Consider the following 21,116-nt stretch of genomic DNA (forward strand, 5'->3'; position numbering starts at 1 on the left):
TTGTAAGGGAGAAAAATATGAGTTTTATCTTAAGGTTTGCAGCTGTTTTTTAGTTTTATTTGTAGATATTCATTCTTTGCAGGAAAATTCTTACGGTTAGGCAATTCTGCTCTGATAGAGAAGACCAGTATATACTTATCTGAAACAGGCACACCAAAACAGTGCATACGTTTGACAAAACTGTCTACATTTTTATTTTTAAGGTAAGGAACGTGTCTTGGACATGTACAGTAAGACAGACTAGTACATCTGGCAGGGTCCCTCTGGGGGCCTTTATTTTGCCTTTCTCCTGAAACCCTGTGGTTATTTTTAAGAGAATTTAAGTGATCAAATCTACTGGAAACTTTCATTCTTGGTATGTTTGTGAAACATCTCTATTTAATGTCCTGCGTTGCTGTTATTCAATAGATCATTCAACACCAGCCAGCCAATCTCCTCATTCCTCCAACCCAAGCAGCCTGCCAAGCTCCCCTCCAACACACAACCACAATTCTGTCCCATTCTCCAATTTTGGACCCATTGGGACTCCAGATAACAGGGATAGGAGAACTGCAGACCGGTGGAAAACTGATAAGCCAGGTGAGATCCAGTCTTCATTGCTTAGCAGAAGTGAACTAACTTACTCTGTGTCCTTCCTGGACCTTTGGCAGTGAAAGAACATCTTCTTGAATTATTCTTTTCTCTTCATTCCTAGCCATGGGTGGGTTTGGCATCGATTATCTCTCAGCAACATCATCCTCTGAGAGCAGTTGGCATCAGGCCAGCACTCCAAGTGGCTCCTGGACAGGCCATGGCCCATCCATGGAGGATTCCTCTGCTGTCCTCATGGAAAGCCTAAAGGTGAGTGGATCAGGAACAAGAACCATTCGAGATATCTCTGCTTTCAGTCACATAAATAGCTAGTCTTATTCCTAAGGCCCTTAGGATTATTTGATTCATACTATATATCTGGCAAAGTCTTAGAAGCATGGTCTGCATTATAAGATTCTTTAAAAGGATTTTTTTTTTTTTTTTTTTTTGAATTTTTGAATTCACTAGTGATAAACCAGTATCCTCAGGGGGACAGACATGAAGGTTTTAGTTGGATTCTAAGATTAAGAAAATTCTGACTCATCTTGAAATATTTTCTTTACTCCTTTTCTGAACAAGTAAAAGAAGGATATCTAATTTCATAAATGTTTTGCCGGCCTAAAACCTTTCTAGTCAGTGTCTGTTCTCACATGGAGCTGAGTTTTAGTAAAAAGACTTTATAGAAAACATACTTTCACCTTTTCTGGTTTAAAATGATCTTAATGAGAACTAACTAACCAGTCTTGAAGGACCTGGTCTTACAACAACTCCTTGTAATAGCTGGATTTTTTCAGGGTTTGGGGATCTTGGGACATATACACCTTTATGTTTGGCTGGGATTGAAAATCAGATCCCTTTCAGACAACCAGGCATGTGACCTCTGCTGACAAGCTCTGGGCTGTTTTTCAGTCTATCTGGTCCAGTTCCATGATGCATCCTGGACCTTCCGCTTTGGAGCAGCTGTTAATGCAGCAGAAGCAGAAACAGCAGCGGGGCCAAGGCGCCATGAACCCTCCACACTGAGGCCAGAGCGGCACCCTGGGAATGAAGGCTCCATAAACCATGGCATGCTGGGTTTGCAGGACTGACCCACGCAGTCCCCTGCAGGTGGCAGCCCTCTTTTCTGTGTCTCGCTGTTGAGAGGGTGTAAGTATTCCACCAGCCCGCTGAGTGTGCACGAAATGTCCGCAGTGCAACAAAAAGAAAAAACCATCAGGAACTCTCCGTCCCCCCGGGGCCTTCCGGAGGGGGAGAGGAACTGCTGTTTGTCTCACTCAGTTACCTGATATCACCGCCTCTCACCTTCTCCATCGTGCATGTCCCCAGCCACATGGGAAGTGAAAGCTGAGAAGGGAAGGCAGATGGGAGAAGCCAATGGGAACTTCTCAGTCCTTTTTTTTTCCTCTTTGGGGAATAAAATAGGAATCCATTAATGATTGCTTTGCTGACTGAGAATGTAGTTGAAATTACTCCTGAACATCTTTTATTATTGTTACTCTCAGTAGTAAGATATCACACTGAATTCTTCCATACACAGATGTGCTTCTTCTAGTCAGTGTGTAGCAAGGAAAAACCCCGTGCACTGCTCCTGTGAGAGGTCGGTGGTGACAGGATGGGGAAACCGACCTCTGCAGCCCGTGGAAACGGTCCATGAGGGCGAGGACGCGGCCTCTGCTTGGACTCGGAAGGTTCTGGTGGGCCCTCCTCTAGCCTGGAGACTCCAGCCGGAAATGCCCTCCACTCTGTAGGTGCTCGAGCCCCCACTGAGGATGCCGCATGGCTGGTGGTGCTGGGCTGGACTAGCCGAGGACTGCCGTAGGGCTCTAAAGGAACGTTTGTGACTCCTGTCCATCTTACGGTAGTGTCGCAGGCAGTCCCACAGCAGGCAGGCTAGTCCATTCATGGCCTGACACAGTTTAATAGGTAGAAGCTTTCAGTGTGGTTACTTTTTGTTTGGTTGGTTTTTGTGCCCCCATCCTACTTACCACCCACCTCCTCCTGTCCCTACCTCCACCCCCTTTCTACCCTGTGCTGTGTGCTGTAATCGTTTTTATTCCTAATGTGTACAACATCTCGCCAACAAGCAACAGCATGGGGGCCAGCAGTTGGGGCCCAAAAGACAGTCTGAAGAGGAAGGAAGTGGCGGCATGCGCATGGCCCACTGAGCAGCCAGGCCCCTGCCCGGCTGTGGTCTCCCAGCCTCCACTTTCAGAGTGAAATTCAAGGCGACACAGACACGTGTGCATCAGGCACAGAAGGAAAACACAACGGAGTCCATTCTGGAAAAGGCGGAAGAAAGGAAAAGAAACTTTTTATCTGATATTTATTAGAAGGAAAGAGGACTGAAGATTTTTCTTGTGTAGAAACAGAAGGACAGCATTTCTGATAGTCATTTCCTGGCAAAGTAATATTTTAAGGGGAAATTATGGAAACAATCTAAATGTCCAGTTGCTGTGCTAGTGTAGGGTTTGTTTTCTGGGAGGGCTCTCCTTCGCGCGCGCGCTCGTGTGTGTGTGTGAGTGTTTGTGTGTGTGCACACTGGCCCGTCTGCTCCCTGGAGGGGAGGGGCGGTGCGTGTGAGTGTGTGGAGCTAGCGTGGGACTCAAGAGCTGGAAAACAGCTACAGAGCAAAGCACATCCAGGAGCCCCGGTCGTCACTGGAGTCTGGGCAACCCCAGCAATGAAAGGGGGTGAGATTCATGCTCATTGCTCTTCCGAGAGAGTGGTTGGAGTCCGAATGCTTACATCATTGCTCTTTTAGTTTGACACGGTGTTTGGGGTTTTTTGTTTTTTTTTGTTTTTTTTTTGAAAGGTCTGAAAGGGTGCAGTCCCCCACCCAATGGCAATATGAAACCCTTTGTGCTTCTCTCCAGCCCCTCCTCCGTGACCACCGTCCTCCCATCCTCTCCCTCCCGAGCCTCCTTCCCTGCTGCCTTTACCCACTTTGTGTGTTTGAGCTCTGCATTCAGGCAGCTGCAACATTCCAGTGTTTGAACTGTCACCAACTCTTGCACCCTCGACACGCCCACCAGGTTCGCCGTCTCGCTCCCGCAGTGCCCACGTCCCGTCTGCAGCCCCATTTCTGCATGAGAATTTGGTGTTTGGAATGTTTTTTGACTCTTGGGGCGGGGTTCCTCGCCTTATCATCCTCAGTGTGGAGTAATGAGGAGGGAAAGGAGAATCTTCATCAGAAACTGGTTCTGTGTAGCAAACTTTCTTTTGTGTTTCTTTTTGTTTTTGTTTATTTGTTTTGGTCTGTCTGTGCAAGACCTGCAGCTGCTGAAATCAGCTTTGCCTTTAATTAAACCATGTTCTCTCCAACCAGATCTGTGTAGAGACTGTTCTTTCCTATCCTGAAAGAAAATCCAACTTAACAAATTTAAACTACTCACAAGTCATCTAGGGGAATGAAAGAAGGTCAAAAATCGAATATGCTTCAGGGTTATTTTTGTTTTTAGTAATATTTCAAACCGATGTGCAGGATTACAAAAAAGGATGGGTTCTAATAAAGAGTGGCTTGTGCAAAGGCGTTAACAACTCAGCATTTTTATCCTTACTATCACCCTTAATAAGGCAGCTCAGAGACCGTGTATCCTACTGGCCCAGTAAAGTCAACTCAGTGTGATGAGCAGCAACAGTATTTGGCGTTCTCTGCTCTGGGGTTGTCTTTCTTCAAGTTGTGTCCCCTGATTTCCAGCGGTGGCCTGCTGGCCTTCACTGTGTGCGTGAGCCAACACTGCACCTCACCTGTGTGTGCACAGCCACCAGCTGCATTTTCACACTGATGTTGATTCAGTCCACGGTTTGTCTCCTAAATGTGCTTTTCATAAGCACCTACACACTTGAAAAATTGTTAACAGAATATTCCGCAAGAGGAAGGGGAATTGAGGCCAGGCCTTTGGAATTTATGGAAACTCACCCAAGTTAATCCTGAGAAGCAGATGTAGAGGGACAGCACTAAGCGCCTGGCTTCCTGAGCGCGGCCGCTTTTCACCCAAGTGTCAGTGCGTGGACTCGCCATTGAGCTCTGTAACAGGTGCCCTCCATGAGAAGAAACCAAGGGGCTTTTCACCCAAGTGTCAGTGCGTGGGCTCTCCATTGAGCTCTGTAACAGGTGCCTTCCATGAGAAGAAACCAAGGGATGTAGTTCCAGTATTTTAATTTTCTGTGAAATTAAAAGCTATATTCCAGGGGAACATAACTCAGTCTAGGTTCTGTTTAAGCAGCGAGACTTTCAGTCCCCAAAATGTTAGTTTCGTGTGTGCAGGCGTGCATGCTCACATCTTCTGAACTACCTGTAAAGTTACCTCAGTCCCTGGGAGTTTGTGATAGTAACGGTGTAGGAGTGGGGATACTTATACTCAGGTCTTGGGCCTGCACTCTGGGTATCTTGTTTTTGTACATTTTTTATTGAGTCATCACACGTATAGAGAGAAGTGTACCAATAGTAAGTATACAGCTCGGTGAATTTTCACAAACCGAACACACCTGGGTAGCCAGCATTCCAAGCAAGAAACAGATTTTCTGCAGCCTAGAAGACCCCCCTCTTCCAGACATTTCCGACCACCACCCCTCCCTGTCTTCAAGGTAATCATTGTAAGTTCTCACGTCATTGTCTAATAGGTTAAGTTTTAATGGAAGAGTTAAATGAATTAATATTTATTTCATGAATATTACTTGATGATGGATTAATACTTTAATGGATGAATTAATAACTCCAGAGGTGTCTCTCAAATGTATAGCAGAGGCATGCCAAACCTTGTAAGCAATAGTACTTCCTTTTCTTCAACATTGTAGGTTGTGAAACATCCTAGACTCTTCCGGGCGTGCTTTCCAAGTCTGTAGTTGGATGTTGTTCAACAAAAGCTTTGGGGAAAATGCCAATCTTCCCTTTGCACTCCCCTTCCAGCCATTCTTCATTCACTGATAAAAGGAAAAGTATACGTTGACTTCTACAATGAGGATAGGAGAAGTCCCTCACCCACGTAGTCCACACAGAACTGGGTCGGTCTGTCTTCACCCCCAGTTGTGCCAACAGGGAAAAGTCAACATTGGAAAAGTGACTGGTAAGAGCAAACATAGGCGCTATCTCATGATTGGTTTCTGTTTTAGACACAGAGAAGTAAAATGCAGAAAAATGAGAGTCTTCAAAAAGTTACCAAAGTGAAAGAAATTAAACAATGAATCCTTATGTATGAGGTGGTTTGTTTTTTTTTTAACATAGAGTTTTAGCTTTGTTGGGAACCTTTGTTTTGATTACAGGACAGGGATATGCCATTGGTTAATAGATAAATAATGATTGTTCACTAGTGAATGATCAAAGAATTGAGAGTTGGAGCTAATGACGGGTTCAGTCCGTGTTTATAAAATACAAGAGTTTTCATAGCACCTATTTTGAGACTTTAATAAAGTATGTGCATAGACTTCATAACTCAGTTATAGATAATATTCCCATTTTAAGTTTTCTGTGGTTAAAAGCTACATTCCAGGGGAACGTAACTCAGTCTACGTTCTGAGAAGACACAAGAGATTTAATAGCTTGTTCGGGGTCATTTCTGCCACTAAATATCAGACACCTTAGGTAGCTGTGACCTATTCTAGAGCCTATCCAAGAGACCATAGAAGCTGTTTAGATCAGAGGCTCATCTTTGGATGTAACATGTCTCCATCAGATATTATAGCAACACCATGTGGTACTTGGATCCTGTCCCCAGAAACTGTCCATTAGTGTGGAGTGTGGCTGGGCATCCGAGTTCACCCAAGGGAATTCCAATTGCAAACTCTTGTCTTGATTCTTTCTTCTATGATAACGAGTATCAGCATTTGTTGTGCTGGATCCTGGGAGCTTGTTAGAAATGCCAAATCTCAGGTCCCACCCCAAACTTGATTCGGAATCCATTTTAACAAGTTCCCCAGAGGGTTCACATTTAAAATTTGAGAAACTTTTGGAATAAAACCATCTCATAACTTGAATACAACTGAACTCAACCCCTCGGCCCTATACAATGTTTATGCTGAATTCTATTTCCCTATGTGTTACGAAAGTTTCAAAATCTTACATAGATACTTCCTGAATTAAACCAACTTAAACTTCTATACAAATCCCAGTAAAGAGTATACCACCTTCTCTCCATATCTACTCAGAAGACTTTTCAGAGCATTTGTTCATCTTCATCTCATCCCCACCCCTGAAAAACAAATTTCGCCAGTTGCTTGGTACTGACACTTAAAAAATGGCTTGGGGAGTTAAATCCAACTCTCATAACTGAGTTTCCATTCTCCCTTTTAGAATATACGCACCATCCATGCACCCTGTTTGTTTTTCACTTCTTATATTGTTGCTGCAGTCTGGTATACTCACTCTTCACCCCCACTAACCTGAAAATCTCCCGCTTATTTCTTAATCTGTTAATTTTCTGTTACAATTGATAATGGTGTTCTGTCTTCACTGTTTTGCATTGCTAACGTACAGGATTTCGGCCATGTGAATGAAACTTTTGATATGACTCTTGTTACCAGGTAAAGAAAGAAGAGTGTCAAACCATGAGTTATTAATAGAATGCTGCTTCTCAGTATGGTCAGTAGATCAGCATCGCCTGGAAGCTGGTTAAAAATGCAGATTAGCGGGCCCCACCCCAGACCTGAATCAGAATCTTTAACAAATTACAAAAGATGCATGAGCATACTTAAGTTTGAGAAGCAGTAAATTAAGACCCTCCACTTATTTTAATTTTTACTGTTTTTGATTTATAACAACCTGGGAAGTAGCAGAGAGCACGATTCTGAATAGTTGTTTTTAAGGCAAAATGTATGCCCTTCTTCCCTCATCTTCAAAAAGTACATCAATTCAAAGACCTGTAGTTTGCAAAACATCACTATCACGTGGCTCGGTGCAGACACACAGTGGTTGAAGCCCTCTTCAAATCCATTAACTCCAGTGTGAGAACCCGTGGCTTCCAAAACAGTCTTTAATGTGTGACTCAAGTCTGCCATTGGTTGCTTCCCTGCCCAGGAGAGCAACAGATGGAAAGGTGAACACACTCAGTTTTGTTCCCTCCCACTAAGAACTGGGAAGGAAATTGAAACCATTGGCTAAAGTTTGCGGCTGATTGATGTTTTCTTCTCTCTGTACTTGTATTTATTGCTGCTAACGTGTGCATTCGTTTCTGCACTCCAGGAGTAGCACTTACCCGTTGATATCACCAGGATTACGTCCCCTTCCAGGAACTCCAGGTCTTCTGGCTGGGTAGCCTCGTAACTGAAGAGAGCAACCACTTTGCTCCCTTCCTTAAGCTCAGGTTCTGTTGTCTGGTTATTAGCATCAGATTTTTTGCTTTCTTCGGGTTCTTCTGGAAAGCCCTGGTCACCCTGAAATAGTAAAGGGCCTATTAGTTTTCCTAACTTCCTGCCATGAACATTGAACATCACTGAAGGAATCAATCAGCAAAATGTCAATGTAGCACCTGGGATATAAACTCAAAGCCAAGTTTGTGATCAGTGCCAAACATAGACCTGGTGTATACTTTATGAACACTGGATGGGTGGACACAGGACCGTAGATCGTCTTAAAATCCTACTGAAACGTTAATCGCAAAAAGGGTAGGTATAACTGGTAATTTTTCTTAGATGGAGAGACAGATTGAATCACAAGTAAGTAAAGGAACCCAAAGTCAAACCTAACTCCCAAATCCAACACCCTTTCCCCAGTACCCATAACACTGGGCACCTTGTTACAGAAAGGCAAACTTGTCTGCACCATCCCAAATTAATCAGGAACTCCCTGTGGGAGTTAACAATCATTAACAAAACAACAAAAAATAATTTAAAACAACAAAATCAACGTTTGCAGTGAAGTAATGCTGAAGCTGAAGCTCCAATACTTGGGCCACCAGATATGACCAGCTGACTGATTGGGAAAGACCCTGATGCTGGGAAAGATTGAAGGCAACAGGAGAAGGGGGCAGCAGAGGATGAGATGCGTAGATAGCAGCACCAATTCGATGAACATGAATCTGAGCAAACTCCAGGAGATGGGAAAGGATAGGGAAGCCTGGCATGCTGCAGTCCATGGGGTCACAGAGTCGAACACGACTGAACAACAAATTCACATTTAGAACTGAACTAAAAAAAAAAGAACTGAGCTAATAGGAATCCTTTCAAGACAGAACTGAAGGGATTAGTCCAAAAACAGATTATTGGAAAACCTGGAGTGACCTTTCACACTTTGAAGGGACACTTTGCGTGGATACCCACTCGCCCCTGGGTCCTAGGCCTTCCAGCCAGGCCAGCTCAGCCGTGGCCGACGCTGCAGCCCCGTGAACCGCACACGCCAGGGCTCCGTGGCCGTCACCAACTCCCAGAGTCCACCCAGACCCTTCCATCGAGTCGGTGGTGCCATCCAGCCATTGCATCCTCTGTCTTCCCCTTCTCCTGCCCTCAGTCTTTCTTTTCAAATGAGTCAGCTCTTCACATCAGGTGGCCAAAGTATTGGAGTTTCAGCTTCAACATCAGTTCCTCCAATTGAACACCCAAGACTGATCTCTTTTAGGATGGACTGGTTGGATCTCCTTGCAGTCCAAGGGACTCTCAAGAGTCTTTTCCAGCACCACAGTTCAAAAGCATCAATTCTTCGGCACTCAGCTTTCTTTATAGTCCAATTCATATCCATACACGACCACTGGAAAAACCATAGCCTTGACTAGACGGACCTTGGTTCGTGCCAGAGGTCTCAGATCCAGTGGCTGCACTTCCTGAAAGAATTTTCTGAACTCTAACCCCTAAGTTTACTTTGTGGGGTTTACTACAGGGCCTTCCTCCAGACCTATCCTCTTTAGTTCTTCCCCTCCCATTTTTTTTTCCCCCATCAAACATTTGTCTTTGATTTGAATGCAAAGGAGACACTTCCCTAACTGAGCAGTAACCACTACCCAGCTGTGGGGATGAGGGTTTGGAGGAAGGACTCACTGGGCCCATGGCCTACATGTCTGGAATAGCTTTCCTGCTGTGGTCATTTCTATGGTCTCAAAAGTCCACTTGTGGCTGAAAACTAGTAGCTGACCAAGGATTCCCTTAGGAGCTATTCAATTTTATACCCCCTCGGCAGATAAAACTGCAGATGCCACTGTTGACAAAGGCTAAAGCAGGAAGCAGGTGAGAAGAGGAACTGAAGTGTCAACGGGACCCCACTCGAGAGCTTTGGGCAGTGGGAACTGCAGGCTCATGGTCTCTGTGTCAGGACTCCCCAGCCGCCCGATTGTGGGTCGGGAGCTGTTTACTCAGAGGAAGCCCACCAGCCAGCCTAGCTGATTTCTCTGCCTTGCTCATATGCCCTTTAAATTACCAATCCAGAGCAAGACCTCACTTATCTTCTTCCCTGCTCACAATATCAACCTAGCACAGCAGTGTCCAAGGCTACCTCTCTCTGGTCCTGTGGTTTTTCCAACACTTTTCCCACCGCTGTCCCTGCCCAACAACACTGAGCCCCTTTTCCCACTGTGCTGATTCTTGTGGTCTGCCCTCCTGTTCTTTCCATCTATATAATACATCCATCCTAACCTCCTCCACCTTGCTAATTACTACGCACCATTTTCAGGCTAAGCTTCAAGACAATTTCAGTCTCTAGGAAGACTTGTCCCACTTCCCTCCAGCATTTTTGGGTGAGATACCCTCCCGATGTTATGTAAATGCTTACATAACAGAGTAAAGCACTTGTGTGTCTCCATCAGTTTACTTCACACACGCTTTGTAGTCATCTGCTTGCTCTTCCCCTCATGAAAAAAGGCCTGTGTCTTACTAGTTTTTATATCTCCAGTACCTATCTAGAGACATGTGCCCAGCAAATGTTTGTTGAAGAATTAATGTCATTAGATAAACGCTGGAAACAACCCAAATGCACACCAACAGCTGAATGAATAAGCCAGTTGTGGTATCCATACAATGGAATACCATTCAGCATTCAAAAGAAATGGACTATTAATATATATACTGTACCATCCACTTATTTGAAATGACATAAAAGACAAAAAACTTTGTTGACAGAAAGCAGATGGATGATTTTCAAGGACCATTGTTGGGAGGGAAAATGAACATCTACAGCAAAAAGAAATGGCAACGTTTCCTAGGGAGACTAAGGGACAAAGCCAAAGAGTACTAACGTGTAGCTGCTACTTCTAGCCTCGAACTTTGCTCCTGACTCCCTCAATCTTACTGGAAAGTCAGTTTAGCTCTTCTAGACCCCAGGGCCTATGGATAACCTGCCCTTTTACTGTCAGTACACTGAGGTGTTCAAGAGCAGCAGTTCCCAGCCTTTTTTGGCACCAGGGACCGGTGTCAAGGAAGTGACGGTTTTAACACAGACCTGGAGTTGGGTAAGGTGGGGCTGGTTTTGGGATGATCATTGTAAGGGGCACACAACCTAGTTCCTTCACAGGCACAGTTTTCAGTGGGGTTCGAGCTTCTACGAGAATCTAATGCTGTCGCTCATCTGACAGGAGGTAGAGCTCAGGTGGGCTTCCCTGATGGCTCAGCTGGTAAAGAATCTGCCCCCAATGCGGGAGACCTGGGTTCGACCCCTGAGTTGGGAAGATTCCCCTGGAGAAGATCCCACTCCAGCATTCTGGCCTGAAGAATTCCATGGACTGTAGAGTCCATGGGGTCACAACAAGTTGGACATGACTGAGCGACTTTCCCTGTCACTTTCAGAGCTCAAGTAGTAATGTAAGTGATGGGGAACATCTGTAAACACAGATGAAGCTTCACTTGCTGATGGGCCTCTCACCTCCTGCTGTGCAGCCTGACTCCTAACAGCGGATGGGAGCCCTGTTCAAGAGTATAGGCAGGCTCTGAGTAATGTTTGTCAGGTGGACCTCGCTTTGCCTTGTTACCTACATTATAAAACAGGATAACAATACGTACCTCACAGAGTTATGCAGGTTGTAAGAATTAATACACAGAGTGCCCTTAGCACAGTGTCCGGTACACAGAAAGTTCTCAGTAGGTGTTTGCTGTTAGTGGAAGGTTGTTATCCAAGTCGTCTTCATGAAAGAAACACTCGCTATTTTTTTTTTCACTCCCAAATGTCCTTCCCCATGGAAACTTAAGGTGAAGAATGGCCGTGAACTCAGCCTCAAGCTGCGACTTCATTCTAACCTTGCTTGATCGAGCCTGAACCTTAGGTGTGGCCGCAGATGGAAGGGACCTGAAGCTTTCTGTGGGCTCCTGGGCCTGCTCCGCTCTTGTGGGAAAACCTCTCTCGGCTGCACCCCGGGTGAGGATGCCAGAGCTGCGGCTTGTTACCTGCCATGTTCCCAACACTACACCTAGGGCTAGGCTCCCAGCAGGCCCTGGGTGAATGCTCAAGTGTTGTGGAGGAAGTGGCCTGTTAGAAATCCAGCCTTACAGGCCCTTGGGCACTCACCACGGTGTTCTCACACCACAGCGTCAGGCAGTAGTTTTTCACTTGGGCCCAGGCATCCTTCATGCTGAATTCTGAAAGGGGCACCAGCTCATTGCTGTCCTGACGACGGTAGCTGGGTAGAGGTAATGAGGAAGAAGCAAGTCAGAACAGCAGGGCGGGCCCATCCTCTGGCCCACAGCGGGCTCCCGGCTGTACCCTCCGTCTCCCTATGTGCAGCTCACCTCAGCTTAGTGTGTTCCGGCAGGAGATCCAGCTTCTTAGCCACCATGTCCCGGACCTGGCTGTAGGGGAGCCTGAACTGAGTCTCCATGACCACCGTGTACTTGTAATGCACCTTGAGTGTGTAGGACTTGGGGACACTGAGCTTGATTTCCTGCTGGGAGAGCCAGCAGAAGGAATCTGTGAGTGCCTGAGGCTTCCTCCGAGCAACATACTGGATCCCAGGGAGTAAGTACCCCCGTGGTGGGGAAAAGCTCAGAAGTGCCTGGTTTCACACTAACGTGAGAAGGCCTTCAGAGTCCTGTCCTCCAGCTCAACTCACGCTTGGATGAAAATTTCTATGGGTGATACCTGGCCCACCAGCCATGGGCCAGCAGGCAGCGTGTGCATGGAAGAGGGGGAGATTGTCAAATGCGGTGGGGGAGAGGGGTCCCTGGTCCCTGTATGTACGGTAACAACTCTTCTACCCCTTCCCTTGGGGCTCTTTCTACAATCCAAGGACACCACCCGTGGAAATGGTTAGGTGGGCAACCTAAGCTCTTTGTTTCTCTACCACTTGAAATAGTACAAGGAAAAAAAAGATTACCTTGGGCTCTTCTTTTCCTTTCTGACCTAAATGGAGAAGGTGAGAGTAAAACAAAGGAAGATGATGAATGAACACTCTCAGCCCCTGCCATACACAAGACAAAACCGCTTAGAACCAGGCGCCCAACTTCATACGCTTTAACCTGTGGGGTGATTATTAACCTTAATAAACTGGGGGGGGGAAATCATTGGGTAGATGTGAAGGGCAAAGCCATGAACACAAAATGAACCTGGTCTCTGCTTCTAGGGAGCATATAGGTAATTCACAAAGGACCATCACATCTTCACCAGCCCATGCGGTTAGGGAGGGATCCCAAAGGAGTGTTAATAGTAGTGCTGCTGGTGTAGTGGTATCATGCAAGATTCCCAAAGGTCAGTTAAAGCAGTGGGCTCCATCGAAACAAATTCAGGGAGTGTGAGATGAGCCAGGGGCCACAAGAAGAAATAACTGCGTATTTTTAATTTGTCCTTAATCTTTTGTATGTTTTCTAATGTATAAAATATATTAATATAGCAGTACATGTATAATTTATGGGGTATCCCCCAGTGGTTCAGATGGTAAAGAATCTGCCTGCAATGTAGGAGACCTAGGTTCAATCTTATGGTTGGGATTGGTTCCCAACCCAAGAAGGGAATGGCTACCCACTCCAGTATTCTTGCCTGGAGAATCCCATGAACAGAGGAACCTGGTGGGCTACAGTCTATAGGATTGCAAAGAGTCAAACATGACTGAGTGACTAAACACATATAATTTATATAAGAAAAGTATGTATAAAGATATTCACCATGGAAACAGCAGTGCATAATCAAAAAAGACCACTGATCTCAAACCCAGCTGATCATTAGAATCACTTGGGATTTTTTTTTTTTTTCCCCTAGAAAAACAGGTTTCTAAACCTGATTCCAGTCCTAAAAAATCAGAATCAAAGGCCTTTGATTCTACATTCTTAAAATCTTCCTAGGTTAATATGTGATCCTTGATGGGCCCCTAGACAGAAACTATAAATTCAAGAAAGCTGTCAAGGACATTGGGGGATAATAGAAATTTGAATATGAATTATATAATCTATATTATATAATAATATATAATATATTAACACTATCCTATATACAACAATTATATTGTGCTTGTGCAGAAAAGCATCCTTGTTCTTAGGATTCAGATGCTGAAGTGCAGGGTGAAGTGTCATGAGTCTGTAACTTAGTTTCAAGTGGTTCAGCAACTAGAAAAAAAATTACATTAACAAGAGGAACAGCCCAAGTACATGGTGCAAAATGTTAACAATTACTGAATTTAAGTGAAAGATATTCTTGTGTTCATGTTGTACCATACTTTGAACCTTTCTGTAGGTTTGATATTTTCAAAGTAAAAATAGGGGTGGGGAGCATCCCAAGTGATTCTGATGATCAGGTGGGCATGACAGTCATTGATCTAGGATCTGGACAAACCACCTATTCAATGCATCTCTACCAAGCACTTACTCAGGATCTGCTTAACCCGCATTAGTGACCAAAAGTCCATGACTTCCCGGGGCAGCCGTCTCCACATATCAGGAGAGTCTCCCTTTCATGTCTGCCCCGTGGTCCTTTGTCCATCCTCAGGGCTCTGCAGTTTCTTTTCTAGATAGAGCTCCTCAGTCGTTTGAAAAGAACCACTCCACCCCGCTCTGAAGTCAACAGGTTCAATTAGTTGAACCTTTCCTCCTGGGATAAGGTCCCACGACTTAATGACTGATTGAGTTGGGATGCTCACAGCCTGCCAGAAAGCAGCTGCCTTTACCCAAGCTCCATGCATGTTCTGGAGCAGGCAGGTAGGAAGGACTTCTGTTTTCGTGTTTGGGGTGGGTGAGTGACACAGGAGATGCGGTGCTCTGGGGCCCCATGATCATAAGCTGGGAGAACAAGAAACCAGATTCTGTCAGGCTGGGAGAGCAACCCTCCATGGGAAGGCATCCTGGAGCACTCCTGCACCCAATCCCGGGATGGTCCTCCAGAGACACTAACCTGGTGACAACTGGGGTCTTCCAGGAGCGCTGGAACTCGGGGGAGCTGGGATATCAGACTCCAGGGAGGTTTCTTCCTGGAGGGGACAGGAAGAGAGGGTGAGAACCTTCATGCAGACACAGTTCTTAGGCAGGGATAGGAGTCGGGGAGACCCTGCAGACCACCATGGAAGGGAGCCAGATGCAAACAACTTCCTAAAAGTTGGAGTGGTGATGACATTTAGTGGAGACTAAGGGCTGGGAATGATTGAAGGCAGGAGGAGAAGGGGACAACAGAGGATGAAATGGTTGGATGGCATCACCGACTCAATGCATATGAGTTTGAGTAAACTCCAGGAGTTCATGATGGACAGGGAAGCCTGGCGTACCACAGTCCATAGGGTTGCAAAGAGTCAGACATGACTGAGCAACTGAACTGAACTGAAGGAAAGTATTGATTCAATGGGAAGCAGAGTGGGCCTGGTGAAAATAATCACAGTAGAAATAATAATGAGAAAATAAGAATTCTAACCCTCCAGCTACAAAGCCCTTGCTGCCTAATCACCCCAATTACCACACTGGAAACCCACTGGGGGCAGGGTAGGACCCTTGTCTAAGCTCACTCTCTCACTCTACACCTTGCCCCTTCAAAAGAAACATGCCACTTCTCATCTACATGGCATTTAGAACTTTTCCAGTCATCTGGACATCGTGATTCTGACCAGGGACGGCCAACACCACAGAGGACAAATGGTCGCACAGTCTAGAGAGAGACAGGATCCATTGCCATCAGGCATCTGCACAGATCCAACAAAGACCACTCCCCAGGCCTGGCAGAAGGGCAGGTCATCGAGATGGGGGGGGAGGTGGGGGTGGCAGCGGCATCAGAAGCAGTGGCTGGCAAGGTCTGCTCTGATTCAATGCTCTAAAGCAGATTTCCTTTGGTGAATGGATTTCACCAGCCAGCACGTTGACTCGTCTTCCTGGTGAAGAAGACATCTGGGAAGACCTAAGTCATCACATGCTGTAGCTGTGGTCAAGTCACCCCTGACCAGGAGGAATCACAGAGCTGGGGGCCCAATAGGACCTGCTGATGCCTCCACTCAGCACATCTGGGTTTTTTCTTTCATCCCTAGGTTCAGCTCTGAGCGGCTGGTACCAACTCAAGGTGGGCTCAGGACTAATGAGTCCTCAGGGCCTCTTCCTCTCTGCTCCCCTCCGTGGTCTGTCGGTGGCAGGGTTCAGGGGTGGGAAGGGAATGGGTCAGCCCTTGGCATTACGTTACCTGGGGCTGCTGCTGAGGATGGATCCGCAGCTCAACTGGTTCAAGGTAGTTGCAGGGAACAAGCCCCTTCTGCAGTGCAGCATCGTGGAGCCAGAAAGTGGGAAACAAAGATGCACTCGTCAGTAGCCACAGGGCAGGACACCCGGAGACGGGGGAGGGGTGGGGGGACAGGTGAAAGAGGGGGCAGCTGGCCTGCATGTAAGGCAGCAGACGCTGCTCCTCAAAAAGCTTGCCATGTGCTGCCAGGATCCTGTGCCATTAACCCACCCACCCCCCATCCTCTGAATACCTGCCCGTTGAACATGACCGTAGCCCAGTTATCATTGCCCTTCTTCAAGACAAAGACGATGTTCCCTGGCATGACCTGCAGCTCCTCTGGTGTCTCAGGCACAAACCCAAACAACACTCGGTGGGCTTCCCCTTCCAGGGCCCTGCGGGATGGGGGTGGGGAGAAGAGGAGGGGTAGACACAAGATACGAGATCCCATCCACCATCTAGCCTGGACCACATCTGCTCCCTTGATGCTGTGGGTCAGCAACTATGGACCCGGAGCTGGGAGCCTCACTCCCACCTCTAACTGCCCAGGTGACCGTGAGCAGGGAGTTGCCTGTCTGGTGGCCCGAGAGGACTCTGCATGTGAATGTGCTCCACAACCACACATGCAGTGGGACAAGAGCTAAAAAAAAACCCAACATAACACAACACTCGATGACGCCTTGCAACCCCTGCCCTCCCTTCCCTTCTGAGGAGGAAGGATCCCAGCTGTGCTTGGCCAGTGGCCGAGTCTAGGCGGGGCCCAATCAGATGCCAGGGTGCAAAGGAGCAGGCAGGTGAGAGCCCGCCGGGTGAGGAGGAGAGTGGGGGAGGAGGGCAGAAATCCCCTAGAAGAGCAGTCCCCAGCCTTTTTGGTACCAGGGGTGGGTTTCACGGAACACAGTTTATCCATGGACCAGGGCAGGGGAGTGGTTTAGAGATGACTGTGTTTCTTGTGGACTGTGTTTCTATTTTGTGGCAATTTCAGGATATTCCGCCTTGACTTTAGGGGAAGGGGCCCAGTTCCTATGAGAACCTAACGCTGCTGCTCGCCTGACAGGAGGCAGAGTTCAGGTGATAATTTGAGTGATGGGGAGCAGCTGTAAATACAGATGAAGCTTCACTCACTCCCTGCCACTCACCTCCCACAGTGTGGTCCAGTTCCTCAGCAGGCCACAGACTGGAACCAGTCCATGGCCCAGGGGTTGGGGATGCCTGCCCTGGAGCCAGCTGAGGCCGTCCATGGGGGAAGGACAGAGAGTAGGGGAGATGGGCCGGGAGGCAGTGGGGGGATGTGAGGCTGCCTTGCTCTGCCTTACATAATGTCATTTCCCCTTTGCCGTTTCCTCAAGGCCTGCTCTGCTCTGCTCTGGGGCGTCCCATTTGAGCCACTTCAGAAGGCGTGACTGCGGCCAGCTGGCCTCTCCAGGCTGGTTCCCTTTCCCTCCCACTCTGCTACCTTCCCTTCGGCCCCTCGTTTTGTCTCCAGACCCTGCATTCATCTCTGTGGGGGAGACGGCCTCCCCCAGCACAGGGGAGCTTCGGGGTGAGTTCACAGGCCCTGCCTTTCTCTAGTTGCTTTGCACTCTCTCCACTCCTTGTTAGAACCTTCCCTAGTGGGGAGGGGGAGGCTGGGCTTGCTTCTTCACTTAGAGATAACTCTGAAGAAAGCTGTAGGTTTTGTCATCCTTGGCTTCTCCTCTTACAGAAGAATGGCTTCTTTTTCTCGAGTCCTTCCTCTTCCTTCTTCAGAAAACATGTGCCAACAGGGAGTGAAAAACGCGCCCACACAGGAAAGGACGAGCCGTTCTGGCCTCCCACTCTGCTCTCCCCGCTCCAGGGAGCCTGGCCTCTGAGGGGGATCCTCCTGAGAGGAGGGCACCCTCCACTCCTCCACCCTGAGGTCTGTGTGCAGCCCTCAGAGGGTGGTGTTCCACAGACACTGCGGTCCTTCGGCGACAACCCCTTGCTGTCTCGGTGCACGCTGGCCTGGGGACACAGGGCCACCCCTCGGCTGTAGCCAGGTCACCACCGTCAGCCTCACTGCAGTCAGAGCTCCATTCCCACCATCATTCCGCCCTAGCCTCGAAGGCAGGAGGAGCCTGATGTGCTAAATTCCTCACAGTTTGGACCCTGACCCCAGCTTCACCTTCTTCACCCGTTTGTTGCCCTCGGTTCAGGCTTGGGAGTTTGGCTATCCTGCATTTTGGTCTAAATCTAACTTACCTGAAGATCTCTGGGGTTTTCGGCCTGGGTGGAGGCTCAGCTGCCTATCGGACATGCAGGAGAAATAAAGGAGGCCAGGACGACAAGGGAAGGAGGGGAGACAGAACAGATGGTTAATGGTAATTTAAGCCTCCTTCCAGACCAGAACATTGAAGACTGCATTTCTGGCTCAATTAGAACACTCGTGAGGGAGAAGGCAATCATGTACCCTGACTAAACACTGGAAAAGAACCCCTCCCACCAGCTCCCTGGGCCCAGATTTCACCAGTACAGCAATTCATCTTGAGCCAGACCTGGTTTCTGGAGTTTTAGCTGTCACAGAGCAACATGGCATCATGAGGGTGCTTCTGCCCTTGAACTCTGTCCCCCTCCTAGGAAGTTTCTCAAAGCACTGCTCTATAATTAGCATCTGCTCTACCACACGACATCTGTGGGTAGTTAAAAAACAACTCAAGGGACTTCCCTGGCATTCCAGTGGCTAAGACTCTGTGCTTCTAAGCAGGGGGCAAGGGTTTGATCCCTGGTCAGGGAACTAGATCCCACATGCCATGTGGCCAAAAAAAAAAAAAAAGTCCTCTATGTCTGTGGTGATAGTTACATAACTGTGTAAATATACCCAAGATCATTAGGTTGTGCAAGTGAAGTAAATGAATTGTATGGTGTGTAAATTATAACTCAATAAAAAATTTTTAAAATAAATAAAAATCAACTCAAGGTCCACAGGTCAGGTAAGAATCTCCTTTTAAAGTATGTTCCCTGTTCTACCCTGAGTCCTATGGAGACCAGTTATCTGGGCTTTTTCCCCTCTGGGAGTTCCCTGGGTGCCCCAAAGCCCAAGGGAGTCCTGCAAGGCTTTCTTCAACTCTCTGATGAAGAGAGAGGTCAAAGAATCTTGCCTCTCTTGCTCTCCTCCTCTGTTCCTCTTAGCCTCCGATGCCCCAGCCTTGGTCGCCTTCTGGGCCAGCAGTCAACTCTCTGACCCTGGGAGGCTGTCAGCACAGCCCTCAGAGTGACCAGGCGTGTGCACACTGGACCGTGGGACCAGCACACTCAGAAACCCCTCCCTGTGCTCGCGTGGACTAACGCCCCTGCCCATACTGGTTCTGTTGCCACAGAGCTGGAACTGTCCTCAGCCGGCACGACCCACTTCCCTTCACAAGGAAGTGCCACCTTCACATTCCGGACCCACTGGCATCTAGTCTATCTGGAACCGGTCTCTGAGCCCACCCTGGGGGAAAGATGGTTCACCCTGGGGACCCCTGCCCATGTTCCTGTGGGGATTGCTGCCTGCGGCCGATGGGTGCAGCCAGAAGAGCTCCCCCTGTGTCCTGTGTCTGAGAAGGGACAACGAGCAAAAGCCTTGCATGGCTGTGTTTCAGTTTTCTGAGAGAATGGTCAAGGCTTCGGGAGAGATGAGACACGCTGAGCTCTCTTGGAACTTCAGAGAGGCGAAGGCAGGCATTTGAAGGGGAAATGGAGGGCTGGCTCCCGAGGACTTGAGATGACACCCAAGGATATGATCTTGTTCCCCTTCCAGCTGTGGGATCCCTGACCAAGCATGGCCAGGCATACACCCTCCACAGACTGAAAGCTCAGCTAAAAGAGCCCTGAAAATGAGGCCACTCAGCACAGGCACTCTGCCCAAGCTGGCTCTTTCCCAGAGAGCCCTGGAGACCCGTGGAGAAGGGCAGGACCACCTCACCTGCGGCTGCAGTGGGGCAAACCCTGAGAAGCTGTCCTGGTCTACCACAGAGGCCACCACCTGAAATTCAGAGAGGGAGGTGTGAGGGCTGTGCTGGCTCTGTGTGCCCGTCCTTCTTTGTTCTCCCCAAGATCCCTTCCTCACACCCTGGATCTGTTCTCACAGGGACTTGGTTCCGGAGGTGGACGGTGACTAAGGATGGGCTTGTCAACCCTTAGGTTAGAAGCTGCCTCCCCAGGACAGAACCAGAGGCAGGCACCCCTTCCTCCAGGGTCCCCTCGCCCTCAGTCCACAGGGCTCATGCAAGAGGGGACTCAGGGGACACTGAGTGGCCTCACTCACCGTGGCCTTGCCTAGGTAATCCTTCTTGACCAGCTGAGCCACTTGCTTCTCGTTCGGCCGAAAGAGCCTGCCCACAGGGATCACCACCGGCTCATACAGCTTCTGTTTCTAAAATACAGAGGACAGAGTCTTTTCCTACCTGTAAAATGGGGGTGATGACCCTGGTCCCTCACTGAACAGATGCCCGGATCCATTGAGAGAACCTCGCAAGAGCGCTTTTTCTCCACATGCAGGGCTGGACTTCTTAGTGTGTCGGGGAGGGCCATTTGGTTTCACTGTCACCTTATACCGAGATGTCTGTGGGTGCTGTTTGCCCAGCACCCTCTTTTCCTAGAGGGGCTGCCCCCCCCTCCCACTCTGTGAGGCTCACGGAGGGCTGTCACTCCTGACATGGGTGGCCCAGGACCCGAGCGAGGCCCATGACCATGCTCTCTTGGGGCTGCTGTCCGCAGCCATGGACAGATATGTACAGACTGACTTATGCCCCCTTGTTCCTGGTGTTTAAAAATATGATTTAGAACAAGCTTCATCCCTACATGTGCTCAAACTCAACTTCCCACCATTTGTTCCTATAATCAATGCATTTGTTCTCGAGCACTGTCATGTGTCTGGCCCAGAGCCAGGCTGCGAGAACCCAGCGGGTAAGCAAGCGGGCACAGCCTCTGCCGTTGGGTGCTGCCCCCGGTCCCCCACCAGAGCCCCCTTGGAGGGGCATGAGGATGGCTCTGCTGTCTCTTCCTCTAGGCCTCAGCTTCT

At 48.2% G+C, this 21,116-nt stretch overlaps 2 protein-coding genes across 17 annotated transcripts in view; one reads left to right on the top strand and one right to left on the bottom strand.

The window, feature by feature from the left end:
* The window catches only part of SMG7 (SMG7 nonsense mediated mRNA decay factor), an 85,995-nt gene extending 82,101 nt beyond the window's left edge, over positions 1-3,894 (top strand). For all 12 annotated transcript variants that reach the window (XM_061383422.1, XM_061383425.1, XM_061383424.1 and 9 more), the window contains 3 exons: positions 409-579; positions 695-840; positions 1,480-3,894. In XM_061383422.1, the coding sequence (XP_061239406.1) occupies positions 409-579; positions 695-840; positions 1,480-1,593 (431 nt within the window). In that variant the 3' untranslated portion in view covers positions 1,594-3,894. The remainder of the gene's footprint in view (positions 1-408; positions 580-694; positions 841-1,479) is intronic.
* Positions 3,895-4,958: 1,064 nt separating this feature from the next.
* NCF2 (neutrophil cytosolic factor 2) overlaps positions 4,959-21,116 on the bottom strand; it is a 46,591-nt gene continuing 30,433 nt past the window's right edge. For 2 of the 5 annotated variants that reach the window (XM_061383441.1, XM_061383440.1), the window contains 11 exons: positions 20,361-20,468; positions 20,019-20,078; positions 18,317-18,360; positions 16,347-16,488; positions 16,058-16,126; positions 14,795-14,870; positions 12,792-12,817; positions 12,208-12,362; positions 11,987-12,098; positions 7,761-7,938; positions 5,509-7,574 (listed from right to left, as the gene is read on the bottom strand). In XM_061383441.1, coding sequence (XP_061239425.1) covers positions 7,318-7,574; positions 7,761-7,938; positions 11,987-12,098; positions 12,208-12,362; positions 12,792-12,817; positions 14,795-14,870; positions 16,058-16,126; positions 16,347-16,488; positions 18,317-18,360; positions 20,019-20,078; positions 20,361-20,468 — 1,227 coding nt within the window. In that variant the 3' untranslated portion in view covers positions 5,509-7,317. The other 3 variants (XM_061383445.1, XM_061383444.1, XM_061383443.1) reach the window with 3 other exon arrangements.

Source organism: Bos javanicus, chromosome 16, assembly GCF_032452875.1.
Source record: "Bos javanicus breed banteng chromosome 16, ARS-OSU_banteng_1.0, whole genome shotgun sequence".
Taxonomy (NCBI): domain Eukaryota; kingdom Metazoa; phylum Chordata; class Mammalia; order Artiodactyla; family Bovidae; genus Bos; species Bos javanicus.